The sequence below is a fragment of the Hevea brasiliensis genome, chromosome 14 (genome assembly GCF_030052815.1).
Source record: "Hevea brasiliensis isolate MT/VB/25A 57/8 chromosome 14, ASM3005281v1, whole genome shotgun sequence".
Lineage (NCBI taxonomy): Eukaryota > Viridiplantae > Streptophyta > Magnoliopsida > Malpighiales > Euphorbiaceae > Hevea > Hevea brasiliensis.
The window spans coordinates 87,563,662-87,586,233 of NC_079506.1; the positions used below are offsets into that span (position 1 = coordinate 87,563,662).

The 22,572-nt window shown below is 34.0% G+C and overlaps 1 protein-coding gene and 1 non-coding gene across 2 annotated transcripts; both read right to left on the reverse strand.

The window, feature by feature from the left end:
* Positions 1-2,083: 2,083 nt before the first annotated feature.
* LOC110666978 (probable LRR receptor-like serine/threonine-protein kinase At3g47570) lies at positions 2,084-5,586 on the reverse strand. Its single transcript, XM_058134722.1, is given in 6 exon segments — positions 2,084-2,254; positions 2,359-2,636; positions 2,639-2,803; positions 2,891-3,163; positions 3,496-3,672; positions 4,233-5,586. Coding segments are annotated over 5 exon segments (2,247 nt in total). The 3' UTR covers positions 2,084-2,254.
* A 6,316-nt stretch (positions 5,587-11,902) lies between these two features.
* On the reverse strand, positions 11,903-12,009 carry LOC131173588 (small nucleolar RNA R71). Its single transcript, XR_009143902.1, has one exon. It is a non-coding gene; the product is annotated as a small nucleolar RNA R71 (small nucleolar RNA).
* Positions 12,010-22,572: the final 10,563 nt, after the last annotated feature.

Sequence of the window (22,572 nt, forward strand, 5' to 3'; positions counted from 1 at the left end):
ATTGAAGCTTGATTGTGAAAAGTGTTTGGGATAACACTCGGCAGAAGTGTGAAGCTAATTATAAAAGTTTTGGTGTGAAAATTTGTAAAGGGCTTGTGTCTCTTACCTTTAAAAAGAAAGAATAGTGAAGTGAAAACTCAAAGTGGGATTTTTAGGTGAGTAAATGTATGTTAGTTAGGCCGAACTACTATAAAAATTCAGTATTCAATTCTCTCAACCCTTACTCTTTATATTTATGTACTTTGATTTTCTGGTTGAATTATCTTTGTTGAGTTGAGAACTGATACAGTTTATTGTTAACTCTGCTGCAAACTGAGATAATTTATTTACTGTTGAATCTGTTGAGATCTGATATAATTTGGTTACTGTTATATCTGCTGTTCACTGATATATTATGTCTACTGTTCTGTTTGTTATGATGTGATTTTATTCAGATTACTGGTATTTTTACTAAGTGCTAATATATTCTGTCAGATCAGTATATTGAATGTTTTTAAGTCAATTTTGTATCAACTAATTATTTGAGCAGTATCACACACACATTTTATAATAGAAGATTAGGCTGGACTAAGCTACAATTTTTCAAAAGTTTCGAGTAAGAATCGAAAAATTGTTTTAGTCCAAGTGATTTCCCTCTTGGACATATTTTGGGACATCATTTTTTTTTAAATTAACATTAATGAGTTTATATTTTTTTAGTTAAAAGAAAATTATATATTTTTTAAAAAAATTCATGACTTTTCTTAAAATAAATAAGTGGACCAAAAATTTCAGATCATCAATTTCAATCAATTTTTATTATGATACTGTTAAATTTTTTTTTATAAATTAATTATATTAAAAATATTTATGACAAAGTTTTGCAATGATATATATATATATATATATAAGATTTAATCTCTCACATTTTATATGACACTTTGTTTGAATATATATTTATATTACTAGCTAAAATAATTTATATTACCTTAAATTTATGGCATGTCATTATTTCATTATTTTTTTAAATGCAAACAGTATATATTAATAAAATTAATTCACTCTTAAATGATATCAATGATCATTATTAAAGTAAAAGAAAAGAAAAACACAGATTATCAACTAACAGATTTCTATCCGTTATAGATTTTTGTCAATTTATTCCATCCGAAAAAATTAAAAGAACTAAACTTTATAATTTTTTTTAAATTAATTATTATTAGATCTAAAATCAAAATTAAAAATAAAAAAAATAAAAGAAATTGGGTCTGAAATGAGTCTAAAATAAGGTCAAGATAAAGTCTAAGTCGATAGGTTCAATTCCATTTAATTTTTTATTTTCTATCTAATTTGCTTCATTTCAGTTTTTTCTACTATAAATTTTGGTTTATTTGATTTTTTGATTTTTTAAACTGAACCCATCAATACTTGCCCATGGTATAGACAGAGATCTTCCATTTTTCTCTACATTAGACCCGACCAAAAGTTGATTCAGAATTGAAATTGGAGCAGTTTAATCAAAAATCGAAATTAAACAAAATCGAATTGAACAAAAACATCTTTGCATTGGATCAAAATTAGCCGGTTTGTTTCCAGGCAAAACAGAATTAAAACAAAAAAAGAAAAATTTTAAAAATATCAAATTGAAACCAAATTCAATCAAAATCTTTGGGGAGTCCTGCGATTTGGATTCGCCAAAACTTTGAATCAACGCCTGACCGCTCTAATATTGTTTTTTTTTTAAAGACTAGGCCTGAGAGAATGCAAACTTGGGTGTCAATCTCCCATCTTTGAGATGTTGGGCTTCCAGTCTCTTTAGGCTCCAGCTTTAATGTCAAAATGGCTAACGTTGATTTTAAATGGGCCTCTATTTTTTGCCCATGGTGTTGCCACATTCCCACCTGACGCGAAACAACACGTTCCAACACTCTCCCATGTGAGATGAGATAATCTTACTCTCAAACTGGTAATTCATTTCCAAGAAATTTGTTTTCACTTCCTTTTCTGAAGGGAATGAAAATTTTGTTTTCACCAACAACATAATCATAACAAAAGAAATAACACACTTGGTGACAGTTATTGATTTACACATTCTGATTTTTAAATTTAGTTGAAAGAAAATATTAGAAAATCCTCGCAGACAGTGCACGAGGTAGAACTTGAGGTTTATTTGCTGCAGATTGATGTTCATATAACACTTATTCTTGAAATTCAGTGAGATCCAAAAGCTGATGTTAGTGGAGGCCTACATGCTTGAATGCCACAGCTTATTCCTCTGCAATATCCAAATGATCAAAGTAGTCTTTGGGCTAAGCAAATATGAAGATAGGATAGGATTCATCAATCAGAATGTGTGCGAAAAAAAAAAAAAACTCATACCTAATTGTGGTTTACAATTTGCCGTTCTGTGTGAGTCCTTGCACGAAGAAAGGCCTCTGTAATAATGATTAATTTTCTTGTGACATCGGTCATATTCATTCGATCTCCTGGTAGTTCTACCGAGCATGCGAGTCCTATTTTGAGGACTGATACAACACATTTTTGCACATTGCTTCCCTGTAATTTCAAATTTTCAATATTGACATTATTTTCTTGGATTTCTGTTTGAACATCATTACTCTCATTGTCTTCAACAATCTCTTCTGCTCCCACTTCTCCTCCTGCATTACTTGTCCCGGTAGCTTAGACCTAACAAAGTTGTGGAGATTCAAACTATCTGTGAACACTTCATCAATTGGTCTCCGTCCTGTGATAATCTCCAACAAAATTATTCCAAAGCTATACACATCCCCATATGTTGTTGGCTCGCCACCTATTCCATATTCTGCAAGGCAAACATGCGCAATTCCATTTTTATTATATACATGACTAATGTAGTTATTTGATAAATAAAAGTATCGAAGGTTTTTACCTGGAGGCATATAGCCGATTGTTCCCTTTATCCTAATGGAGCTCGTTTGGTCCTGAGAAGAGTTGCTTGAGGTTTTGGAAAGAAGCCTTGCTAATCCGAAATCACCAACATGAGCAGTCATGTCATTGTCTAGCAGAATATTGCTTGGCTTTAGGTCGCAGTGAATGATTGGCGTTTCACAAAGGTCATGAAGGTAATGCAATGCAGATGACAAATCAATGGCGACCCGAAGCCTTTGAAGAAGGTTTAAATTCCTTGGCTGGCTATTACTATCTTCATTTGGATGCAACTACATTTCTAAACTTCCATTCACCATGAAATCAAGCACAAAAGCTTTGAAGTCATTGCCTTTAAAATCAATGCTTGAGCAGTATGTCAAGATCTTCACCAGATTTCGGTGCCTGATGTTCCGCAATGCTCTGCTCTCAGCAATGAAGCTCTTGGATGCTCCATGTTGATGAAGGTTGATTACCTTCACAGCAACTATCCTTTCACCATGTAGATCAAGACTTCCTCTATATACAGAGCCAAAACTACCTTGTCCAATTAAGTTTTCAGAAGAGAATCCCTGAGTTAAGCGGAAATTCGAAGGAGCTTATCCAAACAAAAAGGACTGGATGATGGATTCTTTCTTGATTTTCGCCAGCAGAAAACCCTTAAAGATGTTATCGCCATGAAGAGCACAATTGAACTGATAACTGTTGCAAGGATAATGGCAAGAGGAGAATTTTTGTGTTTCTTTCGCTTGATGGGGCATTCTGGTTGCTGCAGTTCTGGGATACCTCCACATAGATTTTTGTTTCCAACAAGTGAAACTGCCGTTATATTGCTGAACACTCCTTCTCTTGGTACTTCACCCTCAAGATTATTGAAGGAAAGATTCACATATTGCAAAAAGGGGAGCTTCTGTAGCTCCTTCGGAATGTTTCCGTACAAATTGTTTCTTGATAGGTCTAAATGTTGGAGACCTCTCAGTGAATCCAAGGTTGAGGAATTGATCCTTGGAGAAAGTTGCCCTGCATGTTAAGGTTTTCTAGCATCAAGCAATCCCCTATTGTCTCAGGAATTTCCCCATACAGTTTGTTTTGTGACACATCTAGCGCATTAATATTTTTCAGTTTATGGATTTCTCGGGGTAGGGGACCTGTCAATGTATTGTGTGATAAGTTGAGAATTGTTGTTAAAGAGGAAAGACCAATGATCTCCTGGGGTATGAAGCCAATAAGGAAATTGTTTGCAATATCTAGAGCTTGCAGGTTTTGGCAGTTTGCAATACTACTTGTTATGTTTCGTTGTAATTTGTTTTCACCTAAATGTAGTTTATATAGCTGGCTGAGGTTGCCTAAGGATGGCGGGATTTGTCCAGATAATAGGTTTGTATGCAAATACAGTTTTTGCAACTTTCTAAGCTTCCCAAAAGAAATTGGTATGGTACCAGAAAAATGGTTTTCCTCCAAGCCTAATGCATACAAATTCACAAGATTCCCAACCTCCGATGGAAGTCTTCCAGACATTCGATTGCCTCCAGCCCCTAATAGGCTCCGTTTGGTTGACAAATTGGCTAGGGCTGCAGGTAATACACCGCCAAAATTATTTTTAGCAAAAGATAGAATTTCTAGATTGCTGCAATTTGACAAAGATGTTATAAAACTCAAATCTTGACTTGTGTCTCTGCCCAGAAAATTGAATTCGAAATTCACCTGCTGCAGATCCCTTAAATCTCCAAAATTGTTTGGAACTTGTCCTGTGAAAAAGTTGGCAGAGATGTCAAATATTTCAAGCTGAGAAGCATTGGTGAATGAACTTGGAATAGCTCCATAAAATTGGTTTCCACCAATGTAGAAATCTTGCAGATTTCGAAGAGTGAGGCCTATGTTCGCTGGAAGACTCCCTTTCAACTGATTATCTGGCGCAGAAAAGACATTGATAGATGAGATATTGTACAGGGCGCCAGGGATTGTACCTATTAGATTATTTACTCCAACCGAGAAGAAAGTTAAGCCCGTCAATTGCCCCAACTTGTTTGGAATATTTACAGCCAGATTATTGACAGCTACAGATAAATGTTTGAAGGACGAAAGGTTTCCAAATGAATGTGGGATCTCTCCTGTGAGATTATTTCCGTAGAGGTCAAGTGACACAAGCTTTTTCAAAGAGCCAAGTTCATCGAGAATTTTACCCACAAATCTATTTCTAGCCAATATCAGGATTCGGAGCTCTGAGCAGCAGGTGATGTTAAGTGGAATTTCACCTCCCAATCTGTTATCTGTCAGGTTGAGGTGTCTCAGTCGGGACAAGCGGCCAACTTCTTGAGGAATTTCACCATGGAAGCTGTTGTTGCGAAGATTGAGGAACCTTAAGAAGGTGAGGTTCCCTATAAACGGAGAAATGGTTCCAGACAAGCTCAGCCCGTACACGTTTAGAGATGTAACTCTGTGGTGTTTTCGACCACAAGTAATCCCCTGCCATTTGCAGAAGTTGACAGAATCATTCCAGGAGCTGAAGACGTCATGTGGATCATTGCCTATCTTGGATTTGAATTCCAGGAGTGCAAGTCGATCAGTTTCATTTCCCAAATTCCTGAGACAATCGGTAGGTGGTTGCAAGCATAGTAAACTTGTACAGAATAACAAAATGACCTGAAAATGATGGATTGAAGGCCAAAGGGTCGTTAAACGTGTTATTCGAATTTCCATTTCTATTGGGTTTATGCAAATTCATGTGCTTACTGGGTGAGCCAGTATTATTTTGTAGTATATATATTAGTCTTTCCGTCAACCAATTCTATGGAAGTATTCCAGTTTCATTGACCGTAGATTGGAATTAGAACGTGCAATTGCAATTTCCATCAGAATTGGAATTGAGGATTCCAATTTTATTCCCATCTCTGTACGGCAATTAGGTTAAAGATTTTAATTTAAAGATGGTTTGTTTCATTGCTGAATTTTATAAAATTTTGAAAACAATCAAACACATAAATAAAAACAAATAAAATAATAAAAATTAAAAAGTTAATTGTTTAAGAGAAGAAAATGGCAGCAATTGTTCAACAGAAGGAGAAGAATTGAAACACTTAAAAAAAAAAAAAATCCCTGCTCAACAAAAAACGAATAATCAAACAAAGAAAACAATAAAACACACATCAATAAAAATAAATAAAATAATAAAAATTAAAAAGTTATTATTCTTCTTTTCAATAGCTTTGAAAGGAACAATGCGACCAATATCTGTATGGTAAAGGAAGACCAGCCACTTGAGGGGTTAATTATTAAAATAATTTACAAAAAAAATACTATTTTAATTAGCGTTTTCAAGGATAAATAAGTTATTAAGAAAACGCCAATATACGACAATAAATTATTTTAGTAAATTGGAAAAGGCCATTTTGTTTGGTATTACAAAGTAATAGCATTGGTCAATTGCACCTACTGCTTGGAAATTCTAAATATATGTTTGTGGAACTATTCATATACATTTCTTTTTTTGTAAATTTAAAACATATTTTATATTTAATTGAATTTCAAATGTTTCACTACAAATTTACAATTAAATTAAATTCTAAAAATTAATTACAAAAATCAAAACTAAAATAATATTTGTGAATGAAGGTGACATATTTTGACTCAACTTAGTACATAGTTAAATAAAATTGAGTTTAGTATAAATAGTTTTAAGTTATAAACGGATCAATCTATTTATAGTACACTAAAAATAAAAATTAATTAGATATTTACTTCATCTGATAAGATATATAATAACTTATTTATTTAATTAGATTAATAAATTAACATATTTTATTTTAATATATTTAAAACTATTATGATGCATTTTATATAATAAAAATGCAATTTTACATTTAATATTCTACAATTTATACTTTTTTTTTTTAAATTTTATAGTATACTTATACTAAAATAAAATATGAGTTCTTATCAATATCATAATTATTTTTAAAAAATAATTATATTAAATAAATAAATTGTTACGTGTCTTATTAAATTAAGTGAGAACATCTTATTTAACTTTTATTTTTAATGCGTCATAAATAAATTGGCTCGTTTATGGCCTAAACTTATTTGTACTGCATCTTAATCTGATTAGTTTCGATTCTTGTAATTAATTTTAAAATGTAAATTTTAAATAAAAATTTTTAATATAATATTTGAAATATAAAAATATATTTTAAAATTATAAAAAATGTATATAATTAGTTTATATATATATATATATTTAAATAAAAAAAATTATATATTTTTAAAAAATTACTTAATTTTATGAAATTATATAAATATCCTACCTTGCGTGCTTTGTTGGAGATGACTAAACGAGCAAAAGTAGTCATTAAGTCATCTCTAGCAAAACACGCAAGGCAGGATATTTATATAATTTTATAAAATTAATTAATTTTTTTAAAATATATAATTTTTTATTATATATATATATTCCCAAATTTATATTTAATATTGTATAATTATAAAATAATATTTAAAAAGATAGTGCTATTTATTTTTATTTATGACACAATAAATATTTTTAAATTAAAATAAATACTTAATTAAATTTGCTACTAACATATTTGCCATATATACTTACATTTATGGGATATTGTTATGAAAATTATTCATCTTGATTTTTCATTAGAAAGAGACAATTGAATACAAAAATCAAAAGATTAAAATCAAGAAGCACCAACTACCAAAAAAATTAATAGAGCAATAGTAATAAGGTAAATATAGTTAGATTTAAAAAAAAAAGATAAATATAATTATTTGTAAAAGTATACGAATATAAGCTTTCATTATTGGTTTTGCATATATTATCTTTTATTTTTATTATTTTTATTTGTCTTTTTTATTTATTTACAGATTATTATTATGAAACTTTATATTTTTAAAAAATATTTATTTATTTATTTTTATAATTGATGATATATTTTATTTATATATGTTAACTAATTTAATTCTAATAGAAACGAATTATAAAATGTGATAAAAAATACAATTTTATTGAAAATTTAAATTAAACATGTAAATATTAAAAGTAAAGCGCTAAGGTGATAGTATTATAGTTATATGCTATGAAATTTTAATAATCAAATTATATAAAAAATATTATAAATGATTTTAATAAAAAAATGAAATATTAAAATTTAAATTAGGCATAAAAAAGTTAATTTCTATTAAATTTGTGCATAACATAAATATTTACTGGATAATTAAAAATGAGGCCAAATTTTAAATAGTCACTGTTACATTAAAAAATTACTATTTAATCTATGCATTTCAACAAAACTAGTTATTTAGTCTTTTAATTTTAAAAAATATATTATTTAATTTATCTATTTTTTAGTTTGTAAATTGTTTATACCTTGTTGTCCCAAAATAGTCCAAGAGGGGGGTGAATTGGACTTTAACAATTTTTCGGCCCTTGCTTGTAGCCTAATGAAAAATTGTGGTTTTGTTCAACTAAGTGCTTCTTAATATATAATGACAGTGATATGTATTTCAATAAAGTGTCCCTAAGTTGCAATTCAAGCTTTAATCAATATTTATAGCTATCATAACATGCATCACAAAATATTCAACTAATTTCTCATCATACTCATAAATCCTCAAATATACCAACTCAATATATTCATTCAACATTCAAGGTCATGTATAAAAATTAAATTGTACAAAAGTAAAGAGGTTAAAGTTAGAGAGATCAAACACAATGATTTTTATAGTGGTTCGGCTTAACTAGCCTACATCCACTCTCTCAAAGAACCTTCTTTGAGTCTTCTCTCCACTATTTACTCTTTTAAAGGCAAGAGACCAAAAAACCTTTACAACTTTTCAACACCAAGCTTTTACCAAGGTAGCTTGAAACCTTCACAAGTGCTATCTCAAGCACTTACTCTCTCAAGCTTCAATAGGTACTTGTACAACCTCTCTTAAATGCAATTCAATGTTGTAACACTCACTCTTACTCAATACAAATCAAACTATAAAGAAGAGATGAGTTGATTTGCCAATTGTAGCTTAAAGTCTTTAAAGCTCTTGAATGAAAGCAATAAATGAAAAATCAAAGTTGGAGTTCAAATGTAAGCTTTCATCAAGTGTAAAATAGAGTAAAGAAGGTGTATTTATAGTCCCAAATCATTTTAGACCGTTTGAAACCTTTTTGGAATGTTATACACACTGCCCATGACAAAATGGCCCTTATTTTGTCTTTTTGTGCGAAGTTGAGCAGCTCTGATTATTTAGCAAACTAATGAAATTTTGGCAACAACAGTAAACTAGTTAGTAAACTAATGTTTTAGCAAACACATTAGCAAACTAATATTTTAGCAAAGCAGTTAGCAAACTAAGTCAACAGCTGCATGTCTCAACTTGTAATATTTAAAAACAAAGATTTAGACCTTAAGAAGAAATAAGTTCCAGTAGCAGTATCCAAGGTCATGATGAGAAAAAATAATCAGAAAATAAAGTTTCATTTTTGAGCTCCATTCGACTAAATTCTCATATATTCTTTTTACATAAGACCTAAGACTCAATCTCTAATTCTATGACTTTCATACCTTTACTTTGAGTCTTGGCTTTCATAATCTTGTTCTTTTCTCATTTTGGATTTGTCTTGAGATGCCTTTGAGTATTCTTCCTCCTTAGATGCAACTTCAAAAATTCTTTATGAATAAGAAAAGGAATTTACACATTGACGCATACATTTTGCATAATCATTTAGGTTTAATTTCATAGCCATTTTATTTGATTATTAGTCATTTTTAGCTAATTTCATTAGTTAATTAGTTAGTTTTTCATAATTGTCGATTTTGGATTAATTTGTATCTTTTACTTTGTTTTGTAGGAAAAATGGTGTTTTTGAAGGACTGAAGAGAAATTTTGCCATTGAGGAGTGACTTCTACAGCCAAAGATGTCAAAAACAAGTTTTCAAGCTGAAATATGCATCGATCAAATTGTGCATAACTTGCCGCATAAGCTATGCAGATCTGCATAAGGAGAAAAATCACTGTTCCAGAACCAACCGAAATGTGCATAAGGAGACTGCATAGCTTATGCACATTCACACCTCCCTTATTCACTCTCACGGAATTGTGCATAACCTATGCACCAAGTCATGCAGTTTCGCATAAGTGAACCAGAACCAGTAAAAGCGCATAAGGTTGCATAACTTATGCGTCCACTTATGATCCATAAAGAGTTCATTAATGAGCTGGCAGAAGATTCCCTCAGATAATTCCTCCTAGAACATACCATTTTAGGGCTCCATGTCAGAAAAATGCTATAAATAGTCTCATTTTCCCATTTTAGAGAGAGGAGACAAGGAGCAGAAAAGGAAAGGAGAAGAGAGGCAGAATTTGAGGAGTCACTTTCACCTTCCACACCATTTTCAACCAAGATTTGCAGATTTCTTTCTTTCCTTACATTTTTCTACATTTCTAGTGTTTAATTTCTTATTCCTTAGCTTAGATTAAAGCTTTATTTCCATTTAAACTCAATATATCTTGTAAGCATTATGGATAGTGAGTAGTTTTATTTTGATTCTGGAGTAAGGGTTGTAATATTTGAGATATTTTGTGGTCTTAATGAGTTTTATTCATTTCTTGTGTGCTTAATGACATGCTTAGTGTAGGATCCCATTAAGTGATGTTCTTAATCCATGGTTGAGGCACCGAAAGGAGAAGGCCTTGTGATAGATAATCAAGAAATTGGATTTAATTAACTTAGACCTAGAAATAGGCTAAGGATTAAGAGGATTCACAGATTAGTTAAAGAACTTAATGGGTATTAATTAATTCTAACTCCACGAAAGTAGGATTAGTTTGATTAAGGCACTCTTTGTCTCACTCGAAAGGGTATTCGAAGGATTTAAGAATTAATCTCCTTAAAACCATAAGTTTCACAAGATTGGATAACCAATTTAAAATCCCAAAATAGCTCGGATATGAAATCCCGAATTCCGGAATCGCCTTTTTACCATTGTTAATTTCTAATCGAATTTAATTACTTGCCATTTTGAATATTGCCATATTTGAACTTGCTTATTTCAATTTGATGCAATTTTAGTTTAATTAATACATTGTTGAATAGATTATTAATTTTGCATACATAGATTTCACATTCTCAATACCCATTAATTCATTACTTTAATTTCAAAAAAATATTTCAATTTACTCAACTTTTTATATCAAAAATTCAATCATTAACATAACTCCTCGTGGGAACGATATCTTTCTATACTACTTGTACGACTGTGCACTTGCGGTAGGGACGCATCAAGTTTTTGGCGCCGTTCTTGGGAGTTGTTTATTTAATATTGAATTCTTGATTATTTTAGTTGTTTATAGTTTTATTTTCGTTATCTTTTCATTTTGTGTTTGTTTGTTCTTTTTCAGGTACTTTTAATCTTTTATGAGAAGAGCTAGAAGCATAAGTGATACATCCTTATTATTCAATCCTGAAATTGAGAAATTTTGTAAAGCCAACAAGAAAGAAACTAGAAAAAGAAAAGAAGCTTTGAGAGAAACCGAAATTGAAGCAGACATGGCTGATGAAAGAATTAGAATTGGTGTTGGTAATGCTGGAAATGGTCAAAACAATGAAAATGAAGCCTAAGGTGAAGAAGTTGTTAATGCTAATCTGCCTAGGGGAAGTATGATGGATCATACTTTTCCTCGTTTTGATGACTTGAGAGAGAGCATAGCAAGACCAAGAATTGATGCAAATAGCTACAAGATGGATTTTGGAGTTCTTCAAATGATTCAGAATTCTCAATTTGGAGGACATCCTTCTGAAAATCCACACACACATCTGAAGAAGTTTGCTATGATCTGTGACATGCAAAAACAACCTGGAGTGTCTGATGATGCAGCAAGATTAAAGCTATTCCCGTTCTCTTTGAAAGATAGAGCATTGGATTGGCTTGATTCTTTACCTCACAACTCCATCACAAATTGGGAGCAACTCACTGATGCATTTCTTGCACAATATTTTCCACCTGGAAAAACTCAAGAACTAAGGAATCAAATGACAGCTTTCAGACCAAGAGAGGATGAAACTCTTTATGAGTCATGGATGAGATGGAAGGAATTAGAGAGACAATGCCCACATCATGCCATTCCGAAATGGATGATAAACCAGAATTTTTACACAAATGTCACTCCTGCAATTAGAGGAATTATTGATGCTCAAACAGGAGGAGAATTTATTATGAAGCATGAAGATGAAGCTTATGAGCTATTGGAGAAAATTGCAAAGAATACTCATCTTTGGAGTAGTCCAAGAGGACCAGCTCCAACTTAAAAAAGGCAAGCTGCTGGAATGTATGATCTTGATCCATTCAATATGATTAATGCAAAGTTTGATGCACTTACTAGTGTTTTGGCTAAGAAGATGGAAGACTTGAGTATGTTGGTTAGTTCAACATCATCATCTGGAAGTTCACAACAAGTGGCTTATGCAGAAGAAACTACCAGCTGTGGAGTAGATTATGGAGAACAAGCAGCATATGTTGGTAATTATGGAAACAAGCAAATGGGGAATCCTTATTCTCAAACCTATAATCCAAATTGGAGGAATCATCCCAACTTTTCATGGGGAAATCAGCAAAGTCAAGTTCCAAATCAGAATTTTCAACCACAACAGCAGCAAGGAGTTCCATATCAGCAAAATAGGCAACCATTGCCTAATTTTCAGCAGAAAAATATGAATCCTCCACCAAAACGGCAAGAACAAAATTCCACCATCAAGCTTTATTGCAATGATTCTTGCTAACCAAAATAAGCATGATGAGGAGATGAGAGAGATGAAAGCAAGGCTGGAGCAGATGCAAACACATAACAGAATCTTTGGAAAATCAGATTGCACAACAAGCATCTTCCTCAGGTGCCAAGTCTTTTGGAAAACTTCCAAGTCAACCAGAAAACCCAAGAGAGCAATGTCAAGCTATTACTTTAAGAAGTGGGAAAGTTGTAAATAATGAGGAGAGTGAAAAACAAGAGAAGAGTGAAAATGATGAGAAGAGAGAAAATGCGAAAAAAACTGATGAGAGTGAAAAACAAGAGAGTGCAGAAAAATGTAAAGAGAAAATTGAAGAGAAGTATATACCTCCTGAGCCCTACAAGCCACAGCTTCCCTTTCCACAAAGATTTCAAAAAGCCAAGCTTGATAAGTAATTTGGGAAGTTCTTAGAGGTTTTGAAGAAACTTTACATAAATGTGCCATTTGTTGATGCTCTTTCACAAATGCCCTCTTTTGCAAAATTCTTGAAAGAAATTCTCTCAAACAAGAGGAAACTTGAAGATCTTGGCTGTAGCTTTGTGAGAAGAATGTAGTGCTATCCTCCAAAGGAAACTTCCTCCAAAGCTCAAGGATCCAGGGAGTTTTTCAATTCCATGCCACATTGGGGAATCATGTTCTACAAAAGCTTTATGTGATTTAGGGGCTAGTGTTAGCCTTATGCCCCTCTCCGTTTATGAAAAGCTCAATATGGGAGATCTTAAGCCAACCCACATTTCTCTTCAGTTAGCTGACAAATCAATCAAGTATCCTGAAGGGATTTTGGAGAATGTGCCTCTGAAGGTTGGAAAGTTCTATATACCTGTTGATTTTGTCATCTTGGACATGGAGGAAGATTCTAATATCCCAATCATCTTGGGAAGACCCTTTCTAGCTACAGCAGGAGCATTGATTGATGTTAAGGGAGAAAAGCTGACTCTTAGGGTTGGTGAAGAGCAATTGGTTTTCAATATTAATAACTCTATGAAGAAGCATCATTCTGAAGCTGATACTTGCTTGAGAGTTGATATTATTGATGAGCTGGTTGAAGAACATTTCAGAAAGAAATATCCAGAAGATCCACTTGAAAATTGCTTGGTTCATGGAGGAAGCATAGACTATGATAACCCTCATGTGGCTGCATATGCTCAACACTTAGAAGATAGTCCACCATTCATTTCTGCTCCAGTCTTTCAACTCACACAAAAGAAAAAAGTAGAATCTAAGCAACCATCATTCAAGGAAGAAGATGCACCTAAGGTAGAACTTAAGCAACTTCCTTCCCAGCTCAGGTATGAATTTCTTGGCACTAATAACACTTATCCAGTAATTGTAAATGCAAACTTGAGTACCTTAGAGGCTGATAAGTTGTTAAGAATGTTGAGACAATTTAGGAAAGTCTTAGGATACACCATAGATGACATTAAGGGAATAAGCCCACACTTTTGCATGCATAGAATCATTTTGGAAGAAAATTGTAAGCCATCTATTGAACATCAGAGGAGGTTGAACCCAAATATGAAAGAAGTTGTTAAAAGGAAATTTTGAAGTTGCTTGATGCAGGGATTATATACCCTATCTCAGATAGTACTTGGGTGAGCCCAGTACATGTTGTCCCAAAAAAGGGTGGAATGACAGTTGTCAAAAATGAAAATAATGAATTAATTCCCACCAGAACAGTAACTAGTTGGCGAATGTGCATAGATTACAGAAAATTAAATGTTGCCACTAGAAAATATCATTTTCCACTTCCCTTTATTGATCAGATGTTAGAAAGACTGGCTAGGCATTCTTACTTTTGCTATTTAGATGGATATTCAGGTTTTCTTCAAATCCCTATCCATCCAAATGATCAAGAGAAAACCACTTTTACTTGTCCATATGGAACCTTTGCTTATAGGAGGATGCCATTTGGGTTGTGTAATGCACCAGCCACTTTTCAAAGGTGCATGATGGCAATCTTCTCAGATTTCATTGAAGACATAATGGAGGTTTTTATGGACGATTTTTCTGTTTATGGATCTTCATTTGACATATGCTTGGCTAACCTTTCTAAAGTTTTGCAGCGATGTGCAGAAACTGACCTTGTGTTAAACTGGAAAAAGTGTCATTTCATGGTTCAGGAAGGGATAGTGCTTGGACATTTGGTGTCTAACAGAGGAATAGAGGTTGATAAAGCCAAAGTTGAAGTGATAGAGAAGATGGCTCCTCCTACCAATGTCAAAGGAATTCGAAGTTTCCTAGGACATGCCGGGTTCTACAGACGCTTTATCAAGGATTTTTCTAAAATAGCCAAACCTTTGTCTAATTTGTTAAGTAATGACACACCATTTGTATTTGACCAAGAGTGTTTGGATGCCTTTTGCAGGTTGAAGCAAGCCCTTATCACTGCACCAATCATGCAACCACCTGATTGGAGCCTACCTTTTGAAATTATGTGTGATGCTAGCAACTATGCAATTGGGGCTGTTCTTGGTCAAAGAAAGGACAAAAAGGCTTATGCTATTTATTATGCTAGTAGAACACTGGATGAGGCTCAAACAAATTATGCAACAACTGAAAATGAATTTTTAGCAATTGTCTTTGCATTAGAAAAGTTCAGACCTTACATTATTGACTCAAAGGTGGTTATATTTTCAGATCATGCAGCCATCAAGTATTTGCTCCGTAAAAAGGAGGCTAAACCTAGGCTCATTAGGTGGATTCTGATGCTACAAGAATTTGATTTGGAGATTAGAGATAAGAAGGGAGCTGAAAATGTAGTTGCTGATAATCTTAGTAGGCTGAAATTGGATGATGAAGAATTGGATGAAATCCCTATTGATGAGTTTTTCTTGGATGAACAACTTTTCTCTCTTGTTGCTAAACTACCTTGGTATGCAGACTTTGTGAATTATCTATCTTGTGGAGTTTTACCTCTAGGTATTACATGGCAACAAAAGAAAAAGTTTTTGCATGAAGTGAAATTTTATAGATGGGATGATCCTTTACTCTTTAGGAGATGCTGTGATGGTTTAATAAGGAGATGTATTCCTGATGAAGAGACACAGAGTATTATGCATCATTGCCATGCTTCTGATTATGGAGGACATTTTGGAATCTCTAAAACAGCTAGTAAAATTTTGCAAGCTGGTTTCTTTTGGCCAAATCTTTTTAAGGATGTGAGGAAATTTGTGTTGGAATGTGATAAATGCCAAAGGAGTGGAAATTTGTCAAAAAGAGATCAAATGCCCCTAAATGATATTCTTGAAGTGGAATTATTCGATGTTTGGGGAATAGATTTTATGGGGCCATTTCCTCCTTCATATGGTAATAGATACATCTTAGTTGGGGTTGACTATGTGTCAAAGTGGGTGGAAGCTATTGCAACTCCAACTAATGATGCTAGAGTGGTAGTGAAATTCTTGAAGAAATTTATCTTGAGCAGATTTAGAGCTCCTAGGGCTGTAATTAGTGATGGGGGTTCCCATTTTTGTAATAAGCAATTTGAGAGCTTAATGAGGAAGTATAGTGTAGTGCACAAGATAGCTACCCCATACCACCCTCAAACTTCAGGACAAGTTGAAATTTCTAACAGAGAGCTCAAGCATATTTTGGAGAAAACAGTGAACAATTCTCGGAAAGATTGGTCTATCAAACTAGATGATGCTTTATGGGCTTATAGGACTGCCTACAAAACCCCTATAGGAACTACTCCCTTTAGGTTGGTGTATGGTAAGTCTTGTCATTTACCTGTGGAGCTAGAACATAAAGCATATTGGGCCATTCAGACCTTGAATTTTGATCTTAAGCAAGCTGGTGAAAAGAGACTATTGCAACTTAATGAGATTGAGGCGAGGATGGATGCTTATGAAAGTGCCCGTATTTACAAAGAAAGAACTAAAGTTTGGCATGATAAGCATCTTAGGAAAAAGGAATTCAAAGAAGGTGATTTAGTTTTGTTGTTCAACTCAAGATTGAAATTGTTCCCTGGAAAACTTAAGTCAAGGTGGACTGGTCCATATAGAGTTTCTAAGGTTTTCCCTTATGGAGCAATTGAAATTTGGAGTGAAAAATCTGGGAATTTTAAGGTCAATGGGCATAGATTGAAACATTACATAACTGGAGACCCAATAATAGGAGCAAGTTGTTACAAGCTCTCCAATCCCTCACCTCTTTTGAGTGAAATTCATGAAAAGTCCAGCTAAGGACTATAAATTAGCCCTCTTGGGAGGCATCCCAAGTCCTTTTATTTTGCTTTTGCTGATTTACTTTCATTTTCATTGATTTTGTTTTTATCTTAAATTTCCCCAAATTCAATTTTTGACATTGTTAAATCTTGTCCCTTGTAGATGTATTTCAATGAAGAAAGGTGGTGTTGGGGAAGTGATTCTTAACTTGAAAATTTTGTCCTTCAAATTCTCCCAAAAACTGATTGATTTTTACTGCATAACCTGTGCAGGAGCTGCAATCTGGTTTATGCAGAGGAAAAATGAAATCTGCAGCAAAAAGGGTGCCTGCAGCAAATGGCTTGTGTTCTTGGTGAGGTTGGGTGTGTAACTTTTAAGTAAATGTGCTTTTAATGTTAATATGGTGGTAAGTGAGCCATTTTTGAAGTTATGAGCTTATTTGGGTTGTGGAATTTAAGGTGGAAATGCTGCATTTTTCTTGGCATGACTTGGGGAGTTCATCATTTATGAATAGATACAACTTTATGCAGATTTTATTGAGTTTTAATGTGCTAAATGTTGATTTGCAGAATTTGAGTTAAAATGGCATGGGTCACAAATGCCTTTTATGCAGGATCCATCTTCTACAAGCTTGTGTGATGCATTTTTGATGAACTTTGTATATATTGATGTGTTTTTGGTGAAAATTTCTCATGGTTTATGCTTCATGGAATTATATTTCTTCATTGTAGGGTATTTTTCACACTTGCAAATCATGTTCCATTGCAATCTTAATCTTGTTGAATTGTGCATAAGCAACTGCATAGCTTATGCAATCCTGCATAATAACAATTTTTGCCATTTTCATCCCTGTTGCAAAGTGCATGAGAAGAGTGCATAGCTTATGCAACTCTGCATAGCCTAATTTTGTCAAATTTCATATCTTTAGAAACTTGCATAAGCAGAGTGCATGACCTATGCACATTTGCATAACTTCAAATTCCTCATTTTCTCTCTCTGCCGAAGTCTGCATAAGCAGAGTGCATAACTTATGCACTTCTGCATAGCCAGAAACTCCAAAAATTCAAACCTGCCGAGAGGTGCATAAGCAGAGTGCATAGCTTATGCACTTCTGCATGACCTCACACTCTGAATCTCAAAACCCACCGAAGAGTGCATAAGCAGAGTGCATAGCTTATGCACAACTGCATAACCACCAACCCCAAACACCAAAAGCTGCCGAGACCTGCATAAGCAGAGTGCATAACCTATGCACTACTGCATAACCGAAAATTCCAAATTTTAAAAGCTGCCGAGAGGTGCATAAGGGGAGTGCATGACTTATGCACTCCCGCATAACTTCACTTCCCAAATTCCAAAAGCTGTCGAGAGGTGCATAAGGAGAGTGCATAGCTTATGCACTTCCGCATGACATATTTTTTTGAACTTCAAAACAAGGCGAAACTTGCATAAGCTAGTGCATAAGCTATGCACATTCACTTTCCCCTTATGCAGTGATTACAAAACCCGTTTAAATCAAACTTTTCTTTTCGGCAAATTTTTTTTTCTTTCCCACCTTCACCCCCCGGATATCCCTGTTCACTGTTCCCCTCTCACAATCCTCATTCCGGCATAACTCCTCCTCACACCTTCTTCTCCATTTCGATTCTCACTACATTTGCCCTAATTCTCATTCTTCTTCAATTTTCTTCTTTTCCCTCACCTCCTCCATTCTCACTATCGGGATCCCATGGAGTCGCCTCCCCATTCCCGTCTAGTTTCCCCTCTCCAGGTTTCACCATTGTCAACGATACCTCCCAATCCCGATTCCCCTCCATAAGCAACACCCCCACCACCTCCCACAACCACGTACAAACAAAAAATCCGGTCGAAATCTGTGCGACCCATGTCCTCTGCCCTTCCTCTATCCAAACGCAAAGAACCACCTACCCCATTGTCGGAACCACCACCCAAAAAGCCAAAAGCTTCAGCCTCCACACCCTCTTCCAGCAAAAAGCCAATTTCAGTAGCTTCACAGGTATCAAAGTTACCTTGGCCTCTTCCTGATACAATTCAAAAAGCAGCTTTTAAGAGACTCAAGGATAGGAGGGTACAACCCACTAGGTATATTTCTGCCGATTCTCTACAATCTCTTGGTTTATTTGACAATGTAGTTGCATATCTTGATGGTATGGGTTGGATGGAATTTGTGCATAAGCAGGAGATAGTTTATCCAACTCTAGTTTTGGAGTTTATTTCTTCATTCTCTGCACCCTCAAATTGCATGATGTAGACCATAAGCCAATTATGAAATTTAGATGTTTGGGGCAAAATAGAGAGCTGTCATTGGACCAATTTCATAGCATTTTTGGTTTTGCAATTGATGGGTTATTTCGGGTGCCACATACTGGAGTAGAGGTAGCCAACAAGGGTATTTGGAATGCTGCCCAATTTTAGAGAATTATCACAAACCAACCTCAAACTTTCTCTACTGGAAGATCAAAAACCTCCCAAATACTTGACCCTGCACTTAGGTTTATTCATAGGCTGATTGCTAGCACCATATTGGGCAGAGGGACTAGTTCTAGTGCTGTGGGGAAATCTGAATTATTTATGTTATGGTGTGCATTTCACAAGGTCAAGGTTTCTCCTGGTTATTTCTTTTTTGAGCATGTGTTGCATATTGCCACTAAATCCATAGGTGACATTGTCCTGGGTGGGCTTATAACAGTTATAGCTAAGCATTTTGGTTTTAATCCTGAAGAGCACCCATTACCAGCACTTGTGGACACTTTATATTTTGATACTGCACACCTATCCAAAACAGGGTTCAGTTTGCCACATTCTGATATTGCACAACCAGCAGCAGAAACTGAACCCACTGCACAACCAGAAGCCCAACCTTTTGAAGGAACGGAAGCGTGAAAAACACAAGATTATACCATTGAATTCAAAAATTTTCACCTAGGGTCACAAGCACCATGCAAGATTTATTTTTATCTATTTGATTTCAATGATAAACAACATATTAAAACTCTTTTAATATGTTTTTGGATCTGTATTTGCCATTTAAGATTTTAAAATTAATCAAATTAATTTTAGAACCCTAGATTAAATCAAGAACGATTACACTAACCTCTTGATGTGCTGCAGCGTGTCTGCGCCTTTGAGATTCGTCTTGAGGACACGGATGTTGTCCCTCTAGCTTGTCCACACCAAGAACACCTATGGCAGCCCTTGAACAGCTTCTAAAGCCTTTTCTATTAATTAGAAATTCAAGTTCTGCCTTTTAAGAGATTAGAGATGTAAACAAGACACTAGAAACAATTTCTAGTGTTCTTAATTCAAGAGATTGATGGCTAATCTCTTTGAATTGATAAGAGATGAAGAGAAATAGCTGGAGAGGCTCAAAGTGGCGTGACATATGAGAGGAGAGGCTGCTGGTTATGTTTTCTTTTCATAACCACACTTAAATAGCTAGGTTAACACATTAAACCCTAGCCACATGTCACCTTTTGATTAGCTCTAGGTTTAAGTGACCCAATCACATTGTGCCAAGTGTCAAACCTATATTTAATCTTGATTTTAATCATCTTACATTATTAAAAATATTTGGCAAGCTTATGTGTTATGCCATGTGTCACCATCTCATGGTGCCACGTGTCACACTGCAAAATGACCAAAATGCCCCTGTGTCTTAATTTTGAGTTCTTAACCCAAAATAATTATTTTCTTCTTCTAATTAATTTATATCAAGTATAAATTAATTAATTAATCTCTATTAATTAATTTCTCATCAATTAAATTCATATTTAAACACTTTAAATATAAATTTAATTTATACTACACATCCAATAATCTAGATTTGGTTTCAAGTCATGCTAGGGACTTTGCAATTTAATTGCAAACCAAATCTATTTAATTAATCAATTAAACTATTTAATTAATTAATTAAATCATATTTAAATAGGTGATAACTTGTGTATGTGTGTGACTTACTAGGCTCATCACTAATTGGCAATGAGACATGATATCAACTCTTAATATCATCAGAACTCTTTCTTACCATAAATGATTTCTCTAAATCATTTTATGAACCTCATAGACCATGGTTAACACCTAGCATAGCATGCCATGGCCACCCAATTAGTAATAAGATTTACCTTAAATGAACCTATAATCATATGTTACCATGCACTAGAATCTCTACATTACAAAATCCCAACTCAAGTGGAGTCATGGTTTATGTCAAACTCCATTTGCTATGAATATTATGTTCTCTTTTAATTCCAGTTCTTGATTAAAAGATTTTTCTCATCAGAAACTCTTTTCTGAATAAATCTATCTGTCCTGGCCAGGAACTTGAAACATCAAGAACAATTAAATGAACATAGGATTTTAACTCTATTTACTTAGAGGAACAGATTCCATCTTGATCAACACCTACCTCCATATATAACTAGTAGGAGCCAACAGATGCCCATATACCCATACACAGTACAAGTATGAAAGCAGTATCAAACTCAAACTACCTATATACAAGATAACTGTGCTATCTCAGGTCTAAAGATTATATGCACTGATATGATTTATGACAAAACATTGACAAGAGTAAACTCCATGTGCTTGTCATAAGTGTCACTGGTTCGGCCTACTTATCATTTATAAGTGCCTATCATGTTTGTTATATGGCATGAGACTCACCATTCCATCTTATTTATATCTCATATAAATAACTTGGGAACAAACATGAATACAATCTTTCTGGATAAGTCATGTCCTTATTATAAAGTATCCTTGATTGTGAACCTATTTATGATACTTTGTGCTAGAAATATTGTCACTCATATTCTTAACAACTTAAGAATAATATTTCTAACAAAATATCAATGGACCTTTTCTATTACACATAAATATATTATGTAAACGGAAAAGTGGAAATGCCTTTTATTAATAAAATATATACAAGATACATACTAAATGATATGCTCTAGGGCATACTACTAACACCTTTCCCATCAGTCCCACAGCACTCCACTGAACCTATCCCACCCCCTCAGCCTGCACAGGACACCCCAGCAGCCTCTGCTCAGCCCATACCTCCTACAGCTGAACCTTCCTCATCCACAGCCCCTCCTACATTCAACACTAAAGCCTTATTCACCTATCTTGAAAGGCTTAGTGATGATATATACTTTGTGGATAGGAAGCTTGACACTGGTCTTGATACACTCAAGGATCGTCATGATCAACTATTTGACCTTGTCATGGAAACCAGGGACAAGCAGAAAGAATTGAAGGAGATGGTAAAGCAACTCATGATCTTTCTAGGCATGCCACCCCCACCTCCATCACCTCCTCCAGCACCATCATTTCGACAACAGGCAGCAGCCACCAGCCCCTTAGCAACATCTTCGGACAAGGGCAAAACAATAGAACTAGATTAGCTTCTGTTTTACTTTTGTTCAATCTTGTAGGACCTTTTCTTTGTAAATATGTTCAAACATTTATAGTTTGTTTTGAATTATGTTTGTTTGTTTTGAATTAGTTTGTTTTAAATTCTGTTTTTTTTTTCTTGAAGTTTCATTGGATAGCTATTACATTAGTTTTCTTTGATTTTCATTGCACTTATTGCCCTTCTGTACATATTTGCCCATACTCTGTATATATTTCAATGCTTCTACTGCTGGTTGTACATTTCCCCTTGCTAATCCTCATGCAGCAGCTTTTGTATACACTACACAGGCTATGAATTTC